Source organism: Stylophora pistillata, chromosome 10 (genome assembly GCF_964205215.1).
Source record: "Stylophora pistillata chromosome 10, jaStyPist1.2, whole genome shotgun sequence".
Lineage (NCBI taxonomy): Eukaryota > Metazoa > Cnidaria > Anthozoa > Scleractinia > Pocilloporidae > Stylophora > Stylophora pistillata.
In genome coordinates, this window is record NC_142528.1 from 21,665,618 (window position 1) to 21,683,112 (window position 17,495).

Genomic DNA, 17,495 nt, shown 5'->3' on the forward strand with positions numbered 1-17,495 from the left:
GAGGGAGGTCCGATAGGGCTTGAGCTTACTGGGGTCTTGGCCCAGTTTTTTACGGTCTGGTGGGACAGGCAAATGGTGAAGAGGCTGGAAGAAAGTGGGGTGGGGTTACGGGTGTACAGGAGATACGTGGATGACATAAATGTGGTTATGAACGCTTCCGCGGCTGGTATCAGATTTCAGGAGGGACGTTTCACCCAAGATGAGAACTTTGCACAGATAGAGCAAAACCTCAAGCCAGATAATCGATGCATGCAGTTGTTTCAGTCGATTGGAAACAGCATACACCCTTCTATAAGGTTAGAGGTCGACTGCCCGTCACGACATGTGGATGGAAAAATACCCATACTCGATTTAAAACTCTGGATAGAAAGGAGAAGGCGTGTAGGTGATGATGGGCAAGACCGTGATATGCAGTTCGTGTTACATGAGTTCTACTACAAAGATGTTGCCTCCAGTTCTGTGATAAATGCAAGATCGGCCTTACCGTGGAGTTGCAAGAGAACCATACTTACGCAGGGAGTGTTAAGGATTCTACTCAACTGTAGCAGGGAGTTACCCTGGGAGGTTGTTGTTGCTCACGTCAACCACATGATGTTACGTCTTCAATATTCTGGTTATGATCAGAAGTTTCGAAAAGAAGTAGTACGGTCAGCGTTGGCTGCCTACAAACGACTAGTGGAACTGGATGCGAATGGTGAGAAGCCTTTGTACAGGCCGAGGGAGTGGAAGGCGTACGAACGGGCGCGAGAGAGAAAGAAGAGACGTGACAACAGGTTTAGAAAGGGTGGTTATGAAACAGTGAATTTCGTCCCAGAAACGCCTGGTTCCCAGATTAAACGCAGGTACATGAGAGAGATCAAAGCCACAGAGTTTAAGATCAAAGTTGTTGAGCAATCTGGAACAACCCTTAAAGCCATGCTCCAAAAATCAGACCCTTTCAAACAGAGGCGATGCACCAATGCTGACTGCCTTCTCTGCCGGACTGACGAAAAAGGATCATGCCGAAGTACGGGTGTTACATATGAGTTGGTTTGCCGTGTTTGTAAATCGAAATATGTAGGAGAGACGTCCAGAAGTGCGTATACTCGTGGTAGAGAACACTTCCATGCTTTAGAACGGCGAGAAGGGAGCTCTGTTCTGTGGACACATTGTTGTGAAAGGCATGGTGGAAATGAAGTGGGCTTTGTAATGAATGTAACGGGGGTTTTTCGTGACGATGCAATGTTGAGGCAGATAACGGAGTCTGTACTGATAAATAAGCTTGAAGAGGGCAAGTTAATGAATTCCAAATGCGAGTGGAATTATGTCAACGTGCCTAGGGCAGTTATGGCAATGTGACAGTTAATCTCAAAAAAGGAACAACAACTTTGAGTTTAAATTTACAAGACATGTTTCGACATTCTCATGTCATCTTCAGTTGCAAATGAGCATTTAACTGTTGTACATTTGAATTTAAATTAGGGTACGTTACAAACTACGTGTCAGTGCTTACGTTACATTTGAATGTTAAAAACGCGAAAGATGTAAATAGCGCGCGCTTGACTAGATCAAAAAATAAATAGATAAATAAAAAATAAATAAATAAATGTAATAATAATAAAAATAAATTAAAAGACCAAGGAACAACATCATTAAAAGCAAAGAGACAATTCTAGATGTTTCAATTGCTGATTAAGGATAGGTTTTTCCCACTTAATATGCAATGCCTCTTTGATTTTAATTTGGTATTTTGAAAGGGCAGAATCTAAGATCGTGAAACATTCAGTATCACAAGAGTCAAGACAGGCCCTTGATGATTGCAGGTGCTTGTAAATATGCGAAGTTTTGTCCCACAAGAGGTTCTCACGAACTCGTGTTCAAATGTGGCGAGTGGTCTCACCAATATAACTGACATTACAGCCAGCACATGAAAATTTATATATGACACGCGAACGTAGACCCAGCGGTACTGAATCTTTCACACTGAACATATTTCTGAGTTTAAACGTACTGAAGACTAACTTAATATCTAAATCAGTTCTACAATAACGTTTGAGTAGTTGTCTTAACTTAGTCTGAGCGATGTTCGAAAACCGACCAACGTAGGGAAGTTTATAATAGTGCGCAGAATATTTACCGGAGTTAGAAGAGGCGTTCTGCCCAGTAGGAGGATTCTTTTTCTTCGCTAGATACCTGTAAATGATCTTGTCTATGACCCAAGATGGAAAACAATTTTTCCGTAGCAAGAAAATAAGTTTCTTGACATCTAGATGAAAACCAACCCAGGAATTATTGATCTTATATGTTCTGTCAATCAACGTTCTGACTAAACCTAATTTGTAAATCAAAGGGGCGAAGCTGAAATAATTAGTAAGAAGGCCAGTAAACGTCTTCTTGCGATATACACTAGTGACGATGGATGTATAATTGTTGTCTAACAATATGTCTAGAAACGATAATTTCTTATCAATTTCCTTTTCCATTGTGAAACGGATACTAGGATGCCTAGCGTTGATATAATCAAAGAACACGAGCGCGTCCTCCTCGTTATTGAACAAAAAAAAGGTGTCATCAACATAGCGTCTGTAGAACAGAACTTCAGAGAATGAATAGTTATCTAGCCAGTATTTTTCATGATGTCCCATAAAGAGGTTTGCAAGTACTGGAGCAAGTGGGGACCCCATGGCAACCCCATCTATTTGATCATAAAACACACCCTTAAACAAGAAACCAGTCTCAGCTGTTGCGAAGGTAAAAAGCGTTTTTAGGTCAGCGGCGTTTATCTTAAGACGAGGGTTACCTTGATAAATGTATCTGATCGCCAGATCAATACATTCATCAAGAGGTATACTAGTGAACAGACTCTCAACATCGAAAGATACCATGAACTTCCCTGAGGTTGATAACTGGTTGATTTCATGTACAAAAGAAAACGTGTCGCGGACGTTGTATTCACGCTGGACATGTGGCTCCAGAAGATTACAAAGGAACTTAGATAAATTGTAATTGTAGGTACCTATTGAAGATACTATGGGTCGAAAAGGAGGTGTTTCATTAGGCTGCCGAGCCTTGTGCATTTTAGGTAGGCCATAAAACCTGGCTGGTTGAGAACCAGTTGGATAGATTCTCTCATAGGTATCTTTGTCTAAGTGGCCCTTATTTTTAAGCGCTCTTAAAAAACGTTGTAATTTACCCTCTCTTTGTAATTTAGGATCGTTATCATTAACCTTAAACTTAGAAGTGTCACTGATAATGGAAAAAATACCCTCTTCGTAGGCTTTCCTGTCCATGAAAACTAAGCCGTTTCCTTTGTCAGGCTTCAGTATTACAATGTCCTTGTTCTTCCTCAAATCCTTTAGTATCCTACATTTCTTTAAGTCCGCTGCAGAAGGTTGGTGTGAAGAAACGTACGAATGGGCAAGATGAGAAAGGTCTGCGACCAGTTTTCCCTTTAGCTTCCTGTCGAGTAGATTTTTGACCATGGTGCGATTAATCAGCTCAAAACAAGAGAAGACATCCGTTTTGCTAATGTTAGGAGGACAGATAGAATGTGAAGGACCATATTTAAGTATTTCCAATTGTTCGGACGTGAGATTGTGCGACGAGAGGTTGGTGACTGTCTCCGTTGAAGCAAACGGTAGAACCACGTTTCGCGTTAAACTTTTAAGTTTCTTCTCGTGAGTGGCGATAACACGTTTTACAGCCTTCTTGACATTATATTTAATAGTTCCATGGAGGATGTATCCATCGATGTTGCTGACAATGCCATTGATATGCACCGCTAATCTGTCTCTTACTATGGTTAACTTACAGAGTTCCTTTCTTCGTTTGGCGATAGCACTTCTTAATAGGCGTTTTCGAATAGCATGTACATCATGTCTACTTGTGTTAGGCACTTGAAAACAGATGAACTTTGGAAACACATTAAAGGATAAACAGTTTTTAAGAAAATTCAAATCCAACTCAGCTTTGCTTACTTTGATAGATTCTGCCCCTTCAAAATACCAAATTAAGATCAAAGAGGCATTGCATATTAAGTGGGAAAAACCTATCCTTAATCAGCAATTGAAACATCTAGAATTGTCTCTTTGCTTTTAATGATGTTGTTCCTTGGTCTTTTAATTTATTTTTATTATTATTACATTTATTTATTTATTTTTTATTTATCTATTTATTTTTGATCTAGTCAAGCGCGCGCTATTTACATCTTTCGCGTTTTTAACATTCAAATGTAACGTAAGCACTGACACGTAGTTTGTAACGTACCCTAATTTAAATTCAAATGTACAACAGTTAAATGCTCATTTGCAACTGAAGATGACATGAGAATGTCGAAACATGTCTTGTAAATTTAAACTCAAAGTTGTTGTTTCTTTTTTGAGATTTATTGTCACTCTGCTGTCTTTACGTCCTTTTGGTAACATTATGCACGTCAATGTGACAGCTCTAGAGACCTGGTTCCGAGCGGCTACTTTTCGTGTGTTACTACACGACGTGCGCATTTTTTCAAAAATTTTTCAAAGGATTTATAGTTTTTGTTTGTCATCAACTGACGAGGTCGTAGACGAAACTAGGTTTGAAGTTTTCGCAGTAGTGTGTTGAAAGTAGAAGTTAGTTGGAGTGCTTTTTTCACTTACATGGTTTATATGGCGTTAAGTAATACTTTCTTAGCTTCGGTCAGTATAATTTCACAACGATCTCATTCCGCTATTTTGGTTATATATATATAAGCGAAATAGGCAACGTAGGATCCAGGGCAGTGCTCGACAATGAAGGTCGAAGGAGCGATTACAGTGGCAAATGGACTACTCAAGTTACGTCCATATGGATTTTAATACAGCCTGTTTCGTAGACCAACAAAAGTTGATCCACTCATTAGTCAAACTCCGTACACACTGAGGCATCGTGACGGTTAACTCTAACTCAGCAACGTGATCACATGACATTGTTTAAAAAATTCAAATCTTGAAAACCGTGCGCGCGCCGATAATACCGTTAAGAATACTTGAGGATATATTTTCGCCCATGGCGAAACCACCGAATGCGAGACTAGATGGCGCAACCACCGAATGTCGTTCAACCACGAGAGACGGCGAAATGACACAGAGCTGAGCAAGTACCTGTGGAAACTAAAGGAGAAGAGGGAAGACTATTGGATTTCATGGAAAATTATTGCTAGGGCTAGAGCATATTCCAGTGCCACAAAACGTTGCAATTAATGCCTCACTGAGAAATTTTTTATCTTGTCTTGTCCACATGAGGCCTCTTTAAACATGCGAAGTGAAATAAAATCCAATTCTGGACATCGGCGAAAATATATTCTCAAGTATTCTTAACGGTATTATCTAGGACTCATCATATATATAAAAAATATATATATATATATATATATTGTTACCAAAAGGACGTAAAGACAGCAGAGTGACAATAATTCTCAAAAAAGGAACAACAACTTTGAGTTTAAATTTACAAGACATGTTTCGACATTCTCATGTCATCTTCAGTTGCAAATGAGCATTTAACTGTTGTACATTTGAATTTAAATTAAGGTACGTTACAAACTACGTGTCAGTGCTTACGTTACATTTGAATGTTAAAAACGCGAAAGATGTAAATAGCGCGCGCTTGACTAGATCAAAAAATAAATAGATAAATAAAAAATAAATAAATAAATGTAATAATAATAAAAATAAATTAAAAGACCAAGGAACAACATCATTAAAAGGAAAGAGACAATTCTAGATGTTTCAATTGCTGATTAAGGATAGGTTTTTCCCACTTAATATGCAATGCCTCTTTGATCTTAATTTGGTATTTTGAAAGGGCAGAATTTAAGATCGTGAAACATTCAGTATCACAAGAGTCAAGACAGGCCCTTGATGATTGCAGGTGTTTGTAAATTTGCGAAGTTTTGTCCGACAAGAGGTGCTCACGAACTCGTGTACAAATGTGGCGAGTGGTCTCACCAATATAACTGACATTACAGCCAGCACATGAAAATTTATATATGACACGCGAACGTAGACCTAGCGGTACTGAATCTTTCACACTGAACATGTTTCTGAGTTTAAACGTATTTTATGGGACATCATGAAAAAAACGGGCTAGATAACTATTCATTCTCTGAAGTTCTGTTCTACAGACGCTATGTTGATGACACCTATTGTTTGTTCAATAGCGAGGAGGACGTGCCCGTGTTCTTTGATTATATCAACGCCAGGCATCCTAGTATTCGTTTCACAATGGAGAAGGAAATTGATAAGAAATTATCGTTTCTAGACATATTGTTAGACAACAATCATACATCCATCGTCACTAGTGTATATCGCAAGAAGACGTTTACTGGCCTTCTTACTAATTATTTCAGCTTCGCCCTTTTGATTTACAAATTAGGTTTAGTCAGAACGCTGATTGACAGAGCATACTACAGTAACAGCAGCAGTAAAAACTTTAGTTTCGGTTATGTGTAAAACGTTTTGCAGGATCAGAGGGAACAAATGTAAAAACACACCATCGATAAAAATGACAAAAACGTGTACTCAAACAACAAAAATTTGTACGTTTTTCGTGTCAATCTTTTGTCAGACGTTGCTAAAAGCCCCTCCATTAGCGCATCTCTAGTTGCGAAATCATTTTTTAGTTGCTGTTCCTCAGTTCGAGTTGTTTTGCTTATGACTTCACGGTGGATGGAAACCCAGAAACTGCGAGATTTAGGCGCTTAAGAGAAAACGATATTTCGATGGACGAATTGCTTAGTCACGCTTTCCACAAAGTTAAGCTTGATCTCGATCAGCTGGCATCTATTTATTTGCGGTTGCGGGTACATTTGTGGAAGCTGTGTAAATGAAGAGTGAAAGTATACAAAAACAATAAGTCACAACATGTCTGTAATTTATCCATATGTAATTTCTTAGTTTCCTCTGACATTTCACGACATTTAATTTTTTTTAAATTTACGATTTTTAGTTTTTTTATGGACCCTCGACATTTTACCCTCGACCCTCGACATTTTACCCTCGACCCTCGACATTTTACCCTCGAAATAATTTCGATATATCAATAAAGTTGAAGTGGTAAATTGCCCACCGTAACAATTACAAAAGCTGACGTTTCGAGCGATAGCTTCGACGAAGGGCTAACGCTCGAAACGTCAGCTTTTGTAATCGTTACGGTGGCCAATTTACCACTTCAACTTTGTTGATATATCCAAATTATTTCGTTACTCCCACCGACGCAGCCCCAAACAGTTTCTTTCGAAACTATCAGCCTTTATTCATTTTACCCTATGCAAAAGTATTTGCATAATAATATAACCAGATACTTCTGACTCACACAGGCGGCTTCATGAGAAACTAACGAGGTGTGAATTAGTTGGGCGAATGCGTCATGCTTCCGGAGACGTCAATCAACTGTGCTTTTAATCATTGAGCCGATCAGGAATGCGCAAAATTTCACAAAGGCATTTTCACAGGATTTCTGAGATCTCCACCACGTTTCCAATCAGACCGTTCGTCCCCAAAAGAAACATTTTATTGAGAAAAATGTTCATATCCAATTATCAAAAAGTATTTTAGAAGGAAATATTTTGACTGCTCGATTAACAAGAGAGGATTTTCAATGAAATGAAAGAAGCTTTGATAAATATCTATATTCCTTTGTTATAGGTACTTTGTTGTCAGTAACTTGAAATGAGCAGACAACACTGCTTGTCTAAAACAAACCGAAGGAACTAAACAGTTACATTCATCAACAAAAAAAACTAAAAGGACAGAAACGATTGTATTTTTTCGCAGTTATCCATAACAACATTTTATTTTAATCAAAATCAATATATTGACCAGGTATTTCAATTTTGGAGGTATAGTCCAGTGTGTCACGAAAACTCAGACCTCAGACCTCAGACCTCAGACCCCGAAAACTCAGACCCCTCGAAATTTCTTTAAATTTTATTTACCAAAGAGATAAACTCGACTCGTGATCAATTTTTTTTTATGTCACACAACCAATCCACGAGTGTAGATTCGCTTTGCTTCAATGTGCTTTTCGCGTAATTTTTTAGCACGCAGTCAGTCAACCCCCCAGAGTCAGATCAGACGTAAGTCACGCTTGTAATTTTTACAGCTCGTTTCTCCGCTTTGTGCACGGAGCATAAGCGTAGTTTTCGTTTTTTAGTTCTTTTTAGTTTTCACCACAAGTGCTGTAAATAGTCGGAATAGCCTGATATCATTAAACATTGAATCTTGCTGACCGCCTAGTGCTTCACTGTGGTTGACCTGGTGAACTCCAGTGCCTAACGCCACGCGTCTACGACACTGGGAACGCGACACAAGGTAAAACACTGTTTGCATTTTTGAGTAAATTTTTCGGTACGCTATCGAGTTCCAAAAGGTTAGTGCTGTTAGCAAAGGTTAATTTATTCATTTCCTCATCTATTTAATTATTTATTTATTTAAACTGCTCTGTTGATTGGTACAATTTCTTCTTACATTATTGTGATTTTGTTCTCTCTCTGTCTTCACAATGGAAATGGAAAGGTCATTCACTCTCATGGCAACGACAACTTTCAAAAATTGCCCGATGAATGACATGTTTTCATGTAGAGAGAGAAGAGATCCCCAGACGAGCCTAGTTGTTATACTGGCTATCATAGGCTGATCACATTACAAGGTAACGCGACTATGGCATCCCCTATTTGTAAAGAGAGCACCTCTGTTGGCGTGGTCTGTATTAGTTCGATGGCAAACAACAACAACATAAGGAAATGTGTACCATCCAATTTTTTCACTATTAATGGAATTGTTATTAACGGAAGCTGCTCGTGCGCTCTTTAAAGATTTTTTAAGTCATATTTGTTTGGAATAGAGGACATAACGTCATATGATTTCTTTGTAATAGCTTCTTATAGAGCTTCTCTGTACACTTGCAGCGCTGGTATCTTTTAGTCCAAACACATTTGAGCTAAAAGGGAAGTGAAATAATGTTAGCGGGATACACTCCAATAATAATAAAAACGAGTATTTCATCGCATTTCGACCCTTAAATGAATGATTAATTCGTTGCGCGAGAATATATTATCACAACATGTACACTTAAAGTTGATACATATTGATTTATAACTATGTTTCTGTTGTAAAAGTAGCAATCAATGGAAGCGAAAAAGAAATGCAAAGTGAATGCATGATCCTGAGGAAGAAACATTTTTATTTCTGATAAGAGCTCCAAGTAAATTGTGGTACAATTTTAGAAATTATATAATTTTTAGAATTGTAGAAACCAGTTTGAGGTTTAAGAACGGAAAACACATTTTCGAACTAGATCCTGTCATGGAAGCAAAAAGGAGAGATCATTTGTCACATTTCACAATCATATCAAGGCCTTACGTGCACATATTGTCTGGCAGAACTATCAAGGCTTCCAGTTTTCAGTTTCTACACTTTCGAAAACCCCTTTAAGGACGTCTAATTAAAAAGAAAAGCGAAGATCACCTTGGCCGTGAAATGAAAACCAATGTCGATCTTGCAGACAAAACAGTTTATATCTCTTTTTTTATATTCAGTTCATGATTTCCCAGCAGTTACCCTTCGATCTTCTGAAACTGCTCAACCACAGATCATAAAAGCATTATAGTACTATAGCTTTAATTCAAAATAACGATGGTTGTTTTTATCAAAGATTTATGTCACATATATCCGTTTTCGTGCAACTGTAATTACTTCCCCTTCAGATTTACACATAAAAATAACATTACTTCCAGTTTCTTGCTAGCGTTACATCATACCCTTGTTAACATCTGATGGCTAATTGATGGTAGTCCATTAGCTACCTCATGTAACATTCCACCAAATCACATTGGTACCAGACCACCTAATTCTCTTGATGGTAACTACTAAAATAACAAGAGAAATTACTCATGATCAAGTAAAATTTAATAAAATGCAATGTGCATAGTAATATCTTATGTAATGAGTAATGTAATGAGTAATGTAATGATATAATGTAATAGGTAAGAAAATGTTTTTATAATTTTTCAGTCATGAATGGCTCACTTTTTTGTCATCTTGAAATAGCATAGGCAGCGTCTAAAAGTGATTTTTATTTCTCGTGTGGTGTGACGGAGAATCTCTCTGCGCAGAGACAACTCAAGAGTTTAATAAATACTAAAGAACATATGTACGCTAAACAACCTTCTAACTGTAAAGCTGCTTCCATTTATTTTACGTAGGATTTGACTGAAAATACTCCCCTTAATCTTAAAATAGAACAGTTTTATCTGCCGATCACTACTCAGTTCACTACTCTTTTGATAAAGTTTACTCGATTTCTCAAACAAACATTTCAAAATTAAGAAAACCTAATTCATCATCGAAACTGCACTTCTGCAACGTGAGTCAGGATGCAGCATACAACGGAATTGCTAAACGGATAAAGAAACTCAGGAAGAAATGCGGTAGTTTCCCAATTTTAGAGATTTACTTCAGCGCCAAATTAGGAACACTCGATAGTCTATAAGGAGGAAGAAATCTCTTCTCGGCATCAAAATCAACTTCAAGAATAAAAGAAAACATAGAAACAAGCTGTGAAGAATCTTTACAGAGGCCAACAAGAAATTCTAAGGAATTGAGCTATGGACGCTTACAAGGTGAGACAAAGTAACTTAGTTTTTATTAAACGACTCCGTGCTTAGAATAATTCCTTCATTTCTTCAATTCTATTCTTCAATTTAATATTTTTTAAATGGTTTCATGTGAGTGGCAACATGGCAGACTTGATGACCTTTTCTGGTTAAATAATTTAGAAATACTTTTGAAACAAGATATTATAGTTTATAATCTCAAGTTATGCTTAAGATTTCTATTGAGCTGTAGTTTAAGGGTATTCATTCAATACTATTACAATATATATTGTTGCTAATAAATTTACAAAGGATCTATTTATTCTAGGTTCTCGTCGTTATCCTTGCAATTTTTCTTCACCGTGGTTATTGCCGAGCAACTGCTTTTGACAAAATCACGCGTAGAATTCAAGATGGCGGAGTCCAGTACACGCAGGGTGCTGCCGCATGGAGACAAAAGAGGTCTCCTGGTGACGAGCCAAGCTGTTACACTGGTGCACATGCGTCACTCACTTTGCCAAGCAACAAGACAGTTGCTGTTCCCATTTGTAAGCAGGTTACGTCTTCCGCAACTGCATGTTTCAGCTCGATGGCAAACAACAACCACCAGAGGAAATGTGTGCCGTCCCATATAATTTCAGTGGAAGGAATGGCGTTTAGTACAGCCTGTTCATGTGCACCATAGAATAATTAATACTGAATACTTTTGCCCTTAAGAAAGTGTCAGGAACACAAGCAAGGACTTTATTTATATCGACCGTTGAGTCATTTATATTCGTAGTATGTCCATATCTGTCGGATATTTATATACATGTAAATATTTTACGAACTTAGCTGTATTAAAAAAAACCCTCACCGATCTATTTGCACGCTGGTTTGCGCGTAACCTTTACTTCCTTGATAAAACTCTTCGAGTTGTGCAGCTGACACTAAGCAGGAATGACACATTATGCTTTAGTCAACATCGACTGCGTCAGAAATAATCAAGTGGAAATTTTTCGTTGGTGAATACGATTCTTCCTTAAGGGGCGTATTTAGTCAAGTGGTCAGTGCACTGGACTCTGGGTCAGACGACTCGGGTTCGAGTCCTGACCGGGACATGGCGTTATGTCCTTGAGCAAGACGCTTCCCTCGCAATGCTTCGTCTTCTCGCGACCGGATAAGACGTAAAGCCGTAGGTCCCGTCTCATGCAGGGTTAGGGGTAGGAGACGTTTCCCACGCACGAGATTACGGTGTGGTGGATGTCCTTCCCTGGGGTGGGATGGGTGGAAAGGTGAAATCGATACATGGACTGAAGCGGCTGCAAGAGGCGCCTGATAAAATGCAGACGTCCGATCTTAACCTTAACAACTCGCAATTCAGCATTAATTGCTGCAAGTAATTGTTCTGAAAACGATTCACGATTTACGATTTACCTCATCAGGAAAGTAACACAATTGACGAGGCATTAATTACCTATAATTTTAATTGCTAAAAAAAGACAAATTTCGATTGCTAACAGTTGCTTTATGTTTTAAGGATGAATGTTCGATTTATTGCTCTCGACGTTACTTAATAAGGTTTTTCCTTTTGGTCTCAAATCTTCGATGTGACATGATAATACTTTGCTCTGGTCGTTTGCTTTCGATTTTTACAGAATCTGGGTCTTTATTTGCCTGAAATATTTACGGACCATAACCCCACGTTCCAAAGCTTTATCAATTTGATTATATCTGGCATTGAATCTTTCGGCGAAGACTGAATTAATGCATAGTTACGAATTAGTGATAAGTTTCTCTAAACATTGTTAACGACAGTCTCCATGAACGATGTCAAAAAGTCATAAGAAAATAAAACTAAAAAAATTAACAGTACACAACCATTAACTCAAACAAAGGCCTCTGCCCCCCGCTGCCAGGCTTTGACTCATTCCAGCGGCCCTGACAATGACTTCATGGAAAACAAAGTTTATTGAAGAATCATAACATAAACTATCAACCCTCGGCGCATGCGTAACAGCCACATGATGCTTAGGAGTGTCTAGAAGCCAAAACCGAACAACAAGCAGCAAATATCATTCTTTTCCACGATGTGCAGAATTAGAGTTCTGCAAAAGATTAAAAGCGTTATAATCATTTCACCTCTGCAGGATCATAGTTGACTGCACAATCAAGGTATTTCACTTTAGAGCGCTTCTCAGTTATTATTTATCATCGAATCATATTTGTCAAATCCTTCAACTTTTCCATCTTTTAAGACCAAAATCCTCTGGCAGTCTCTCTAATCGTGTTCAAACGGTGAGCTATAGTGATGACAGTGGACTCCTTCAGTTTGTCCCGCACTACATTCCATATCGTCTGCTCTGTGTCTGGGTCAACATGCGCAGTTGGCTCGTCCAAGACGACTCTTTTACTTCGCTGTAGCAGCACACGAGCTAAGCAAATTAACTGCCGCTCTCCGACACTGACATTAGCGCCTTGTTCCAGCAGTTCGTGGTCGAGCTTGGCCTCAAATCTCTGGACTAAATCTTTCAGTTGCACATCTTCTAAAGCCTGCCATAATTCAACGGCTTCAAACTTGTCTAAAATGTCAAGAATTTTTCTCAATGATCCACTAAAAAGAACTGGACTTTGGCCAAGAACCGAGATACCTCGTCTCGCTTGTTGGAGGTTTATCTCTTTAACTGGAACATCGTCGATGATTATCTCTCCATTAGCATCTGGCATGCGCATAAGAGCTGCCACAAAAGATGACTTCCCAGCTACCGTGCGGCCGACAACTCCGATCTTTTCTCCTCCTTTGACGCTAATATTTACTTTCTTCAGCACTTGAGGACCCCCTCTAAATATAATTCTTCCTCGCCGAGGCCAATCTTTTGGGGGTTGTCGCTCTTCCTCGTATCCAGGCTCCCGGTCGAGTTTGGTGTAGGTTATAACTCGCTCAATTGACGTCATGTAGTTTTCCACTTCAGAGGTTTTTCTAACAGTGTACTGAGTCATGCCCAGAGTTTGGATAACGTAAACAAGAGCGAGACCAGCATAAGCTGAAAACAAAATCAAAACTTATTTTTATAAATTTAACACCAGTCTTCTACCATTAGCCTTAACCTTCAAGGGAAACTTTTTTAAAAGGTGTTGGTCACTTAGTCTTGTTAAGGCAGTCAGTTAATGGGAAAGAAAGAAACCTTTTTTTATTACTATTATTTATCAGCTCTTTGTTTTAGTCCTCTTTAAATTAACAAACCAAATTTCACTTTTGAATCATAGAAGACGCGTGAATATGATTCTGCATTTACCTGACTGAATGAATCTTAATCAAGGACTCATGTTAGTCATTTATGTTTCGTCCAAATGTTAATTGATGCACTTCTTATAAGATGAGTAAGATGATGAAATGGTAAACGTTCTCTCCGTCTCTTGTTAGGCTCCTTCAAATCATTTTGGAACCAGACAACATTTTTCCCACGAACGTAGCCAATACAAAATCTTTTTAAAAATGTTTTTTCCTTTTCAATCAAAAAATTACCTTGATTTGTAGGAACTGTTAAAAGTTGATGAATAAATAGAATAAACAGAGGATGCAACATGATTTTTGTTCTTCGTGTAATGCAGCGTAGAATTTCTCTACGTGCTCATCGATTCTATAAACCAAACAGGTTTCTAATGGCAAAATGTTACACCGTAAATACCCTCTTAGCTCTTAAAATAGAACAGTTTCATTCGTTAATAGTATCAAATTAATTTTCAAACGGAGTCTTATGAATTTCTTTAAAAAGACGTTTTGAGGTCCCGTTAGTAGGTAAATCAGAGAAATTCTAATTTATCATTGAAACAGGAACAACATGAAACTCAGGAAGAAAAGCGGTAGTAACCCAATTTTAGATATTTACTTCATCGCCAAATTAGGAACACTCATTTCTATAAAAGTAGAGAGAAACGTTCTTAGAATCAAAATCAACTTTGAAGAAGAAAAAGAAACATAGAAACAAGTTGTGAAGAATCTTCACTGAAACCAACAAAAAATACTAAGGAATTGAATTATGGAGGTTTACAAGGTAAATCGTTGAACCTTACTTCTTGTTAAACGCGTGTATGAGATTTCATTTCCCCACTAAATATTTTTCACAATGGTTTTACCTGGCAGCAAGGCACACTTTCTGTACTTTTCTGGTTGAATCATTTAGAAATACCGTTGGAATATAAAAAAGTGTCTATTTTAGACCTTTATTTAAGTGCAGTATTATCATCAAAACAATTGAATATATACTGTCGATAACAAGTTGACAAAGGATCTGTATTTTCTAGGTTCTCTTCGTTATCCTCGCAATTTTCTTTCACCGTGAAAATGGTCAGTCGACTGGGTTTAACAAAATCGTGCATAGAATTCAAGATAGCGGAGTCCCTTCCACGTTCCCTTGGTGACGAGCCCTAGCCTACAAGTTTCCGATGAATCCCAAAAAAGTTGCCGATAAAAGTGTCTAAAGGTTTCCAAAAAGTTGCTATTTTTTTCAAAAAGTTGGCGAAAAGTTGCTGAATTTCCAAAAAGTTGCCGAAAAGTTGCCAAAATTTTTCTGCTTTTCGTACCTTTTTCGGGTGTTAAAGATTAAAAAATTGCACATTGCTTCTTATCAAAACTTTATTTGTCAAAGTCTAGTGATGATATCAGAGCTTCTTTTCATTTCACTTGATCAAAAAATAGTCTATCAGAATGACAAGATTCATCTGAGTTGGATGTATTGGAATCACTGTAATTGTCCGCCATCTTGAAAAATGTGCAACGTGATGCCGCTGACCTCGTGATAAGGCATCACAAAAATCAACCCATAGGGGGTGGGGGGCCCTAATTATTGTATTTTAGAATAAATTGAATAAATGTCTATCGAAAACTGACCAATGAGGCTCAAAACGTGAAGAAAGTGGTTTCAAAGAACCTCAAAAAGCCCAAAGTTGCCGAAAATTCTAAAAGTTGCCAAAATTCTAAAAAGTTGCCGAAAATCTCAAAAGTTGCCGAAAAGTTGCCGAGCAACTTGTGGCTAAGCCTAACGAGCCCAGTTGTTATCCTGGCAGAGTTTTGTCATTTACTTTGGCGAGCAACAAGACAGTTACTCATAGGCGTACGGGTCGGGGGGACGGGGGGGGCTGCAGCCCCCCAAATTTTGGGCAACTCTGACTTTTTGGGCAGCATGAGAAATTTGGGCAAAGCTAGTTTTTTAAAAAAGCTTGCATGTGTCTGTGTATTCTTTTTCGAAGATATAGTTTCTGTTTCAATCTGAAGTGGGCGTTGAAAATAGGTTCAATTTCCACTCTCTCCCGGGTCCGGTCTTTGATCTTCCCCTTCGGGGGATGAATGCGCGCTTATTTTCCCTAGACAGTGGTTGCTTAGCACGTGATCACTTTCTGGTTTATTTTGAAGGGGATCATACGTTGATATACATATTTGTAATTTCTTTTTTGTTAGGCACTGTGCTGCACTACACTAGTTAGTGTGGGGAATTTCCAATCGTGAATTAATTAGAGTCAATTTCGGCATAACTTTCTAGAATCATATTGTAGATTGTCCACTGGAGACTCTCAGAAGATCTGAGTCACGTACTCGGCAACCACTGTCTCGTGTGAATTTAACTGGTTTACCACGTCCTTTATGGCGTAAAGCCAGCGAAATTCACACCCGTAGTTTTTCAAAAATTTACGCGACAATCGAAACAAATACGCACCTTACATAAGTTTTTTTTGTGTAAAACTCGCCTTATGCCATATTAGACATGTCGAATCCAGCCCCACAAAAACGTAAGCGGGCCTATCGCCATCGCGTTACCAGTTTCGAATGTAAAAAAAAAGGCATCGTTGCTGAGTACCAAGACACTCATGCAAGAACCACGCATATAGGCAAGAGAGTTAAATTTACTGTTTCTCGTGCGCCAAATCAATCGCAACTAGGTTTCACCGGCGGCGGTGAAACAATAAATATGCTTAAATACAGTAAAATCGACGCCGAAGACGTTGGCTCAGATCTTCAGAATGACAACAGTACCGATATAGTGGATTCATTAGATACTGCTCCAGATAAGTCAGAAATCGAGTTGATTCAAGTGAATAATGGTGTTCGGCGTGCTCCGGCTACGTCAGAATTTATGGATGTCGGTGTAACAGATGAGTCAGAAATCATGGATAAAGGTAATTCGGATAAGTCAGAGATAATGGCTATGGAAAACATACATAATAGTGCTGACAATGGTGCTTGTGCTGCGGATACAACAGAAATCGTAGACAATGGTGCTAACTCTGAAATCGTGCGTAGTGCTGATCGGCATATGTTCATTTCAGTTGTCATAGATAACAGTGTTCTGGAAAAGTCCCAGAAGTCAGTTATCATGGATAATAGCGCCCCAGATACGTTAGATATCGTAGATGGTATGCACAACTCTTCCTTGGATACAAATGTATATAGTGGTACTTTCCAAAAGTTCGGTGATATAGACGAGGGCCCTCAGCAACCTATCTTGAAGTGCTACGACCCAAAAAAATACGGCAGTGAATCTCTTTTTCTAGAGATTTCAATCCAGCCTGGTACAAACTTTATCCATGGCTGAGCTACAACTGTGAAACAAATACAGCGTGCTGCTACCCATGCCAGAAACTTAAATGCCCACGATTTCACGTTCAGGTTTGACAATTGGAAGAAGATAAAGCGTCTCACTAAACACCACAGGAGTGAGAACCATCAAACGGCCAGGGCGAAATGGATTGATAGCAGAGCATATAAAAAGAAAAATACTTCAATACTTGGCAAACTCCAGGAATCACACAAACAATAGGTGAAGGAAAATCAGGACTACTTGAAAGTTATCACTGAATGTCTCATGTTTACGGCCCAACAGAACATCGCCCAACGGGGCCACGATGAACAACGTGATAGTTTGAGTAA

General features: G+C 38.5%; 1 protein-coding gene and 1 pseudogene across 1 annotated transcript; one reads left to right on the top strand and one right to left on the bottom strand.

Moving 5' to 3' along the window:
* Positions 1-10,453: 10,453 nt before the first annotated feature.
* LOC148722232 (uncharacterized) lies at positions 10,454-11,443 on the top strand. The gene is made up of 2 exons (XM_088735505.1): positions 10,454-10,618; positions 10,920-11,443. The coding sequence occupies exons 1-2, from the start codon at positions 10,604-10,606 to the stop codon at positions 11,274-11,276; spliced, it is 372 nt and encodes a 123-aa protein (XP_088591631.1). The 5' UTR covers positions 10,454-10,603; the 3' UTR covers positions 11,277-11,443.
* Positions 11,444-12,767: 1,324 nt separating this feature from the next.
* LOC111346571 (ATP-binding cassette sub-family C member 4 pseudogene) lies at positions 12,768-14,750 on the bottom strand (annotated as a pseudogene).
* Between the last annotated feature and the right edge of the window lie 2,745 nt (positions 14,751-17,495).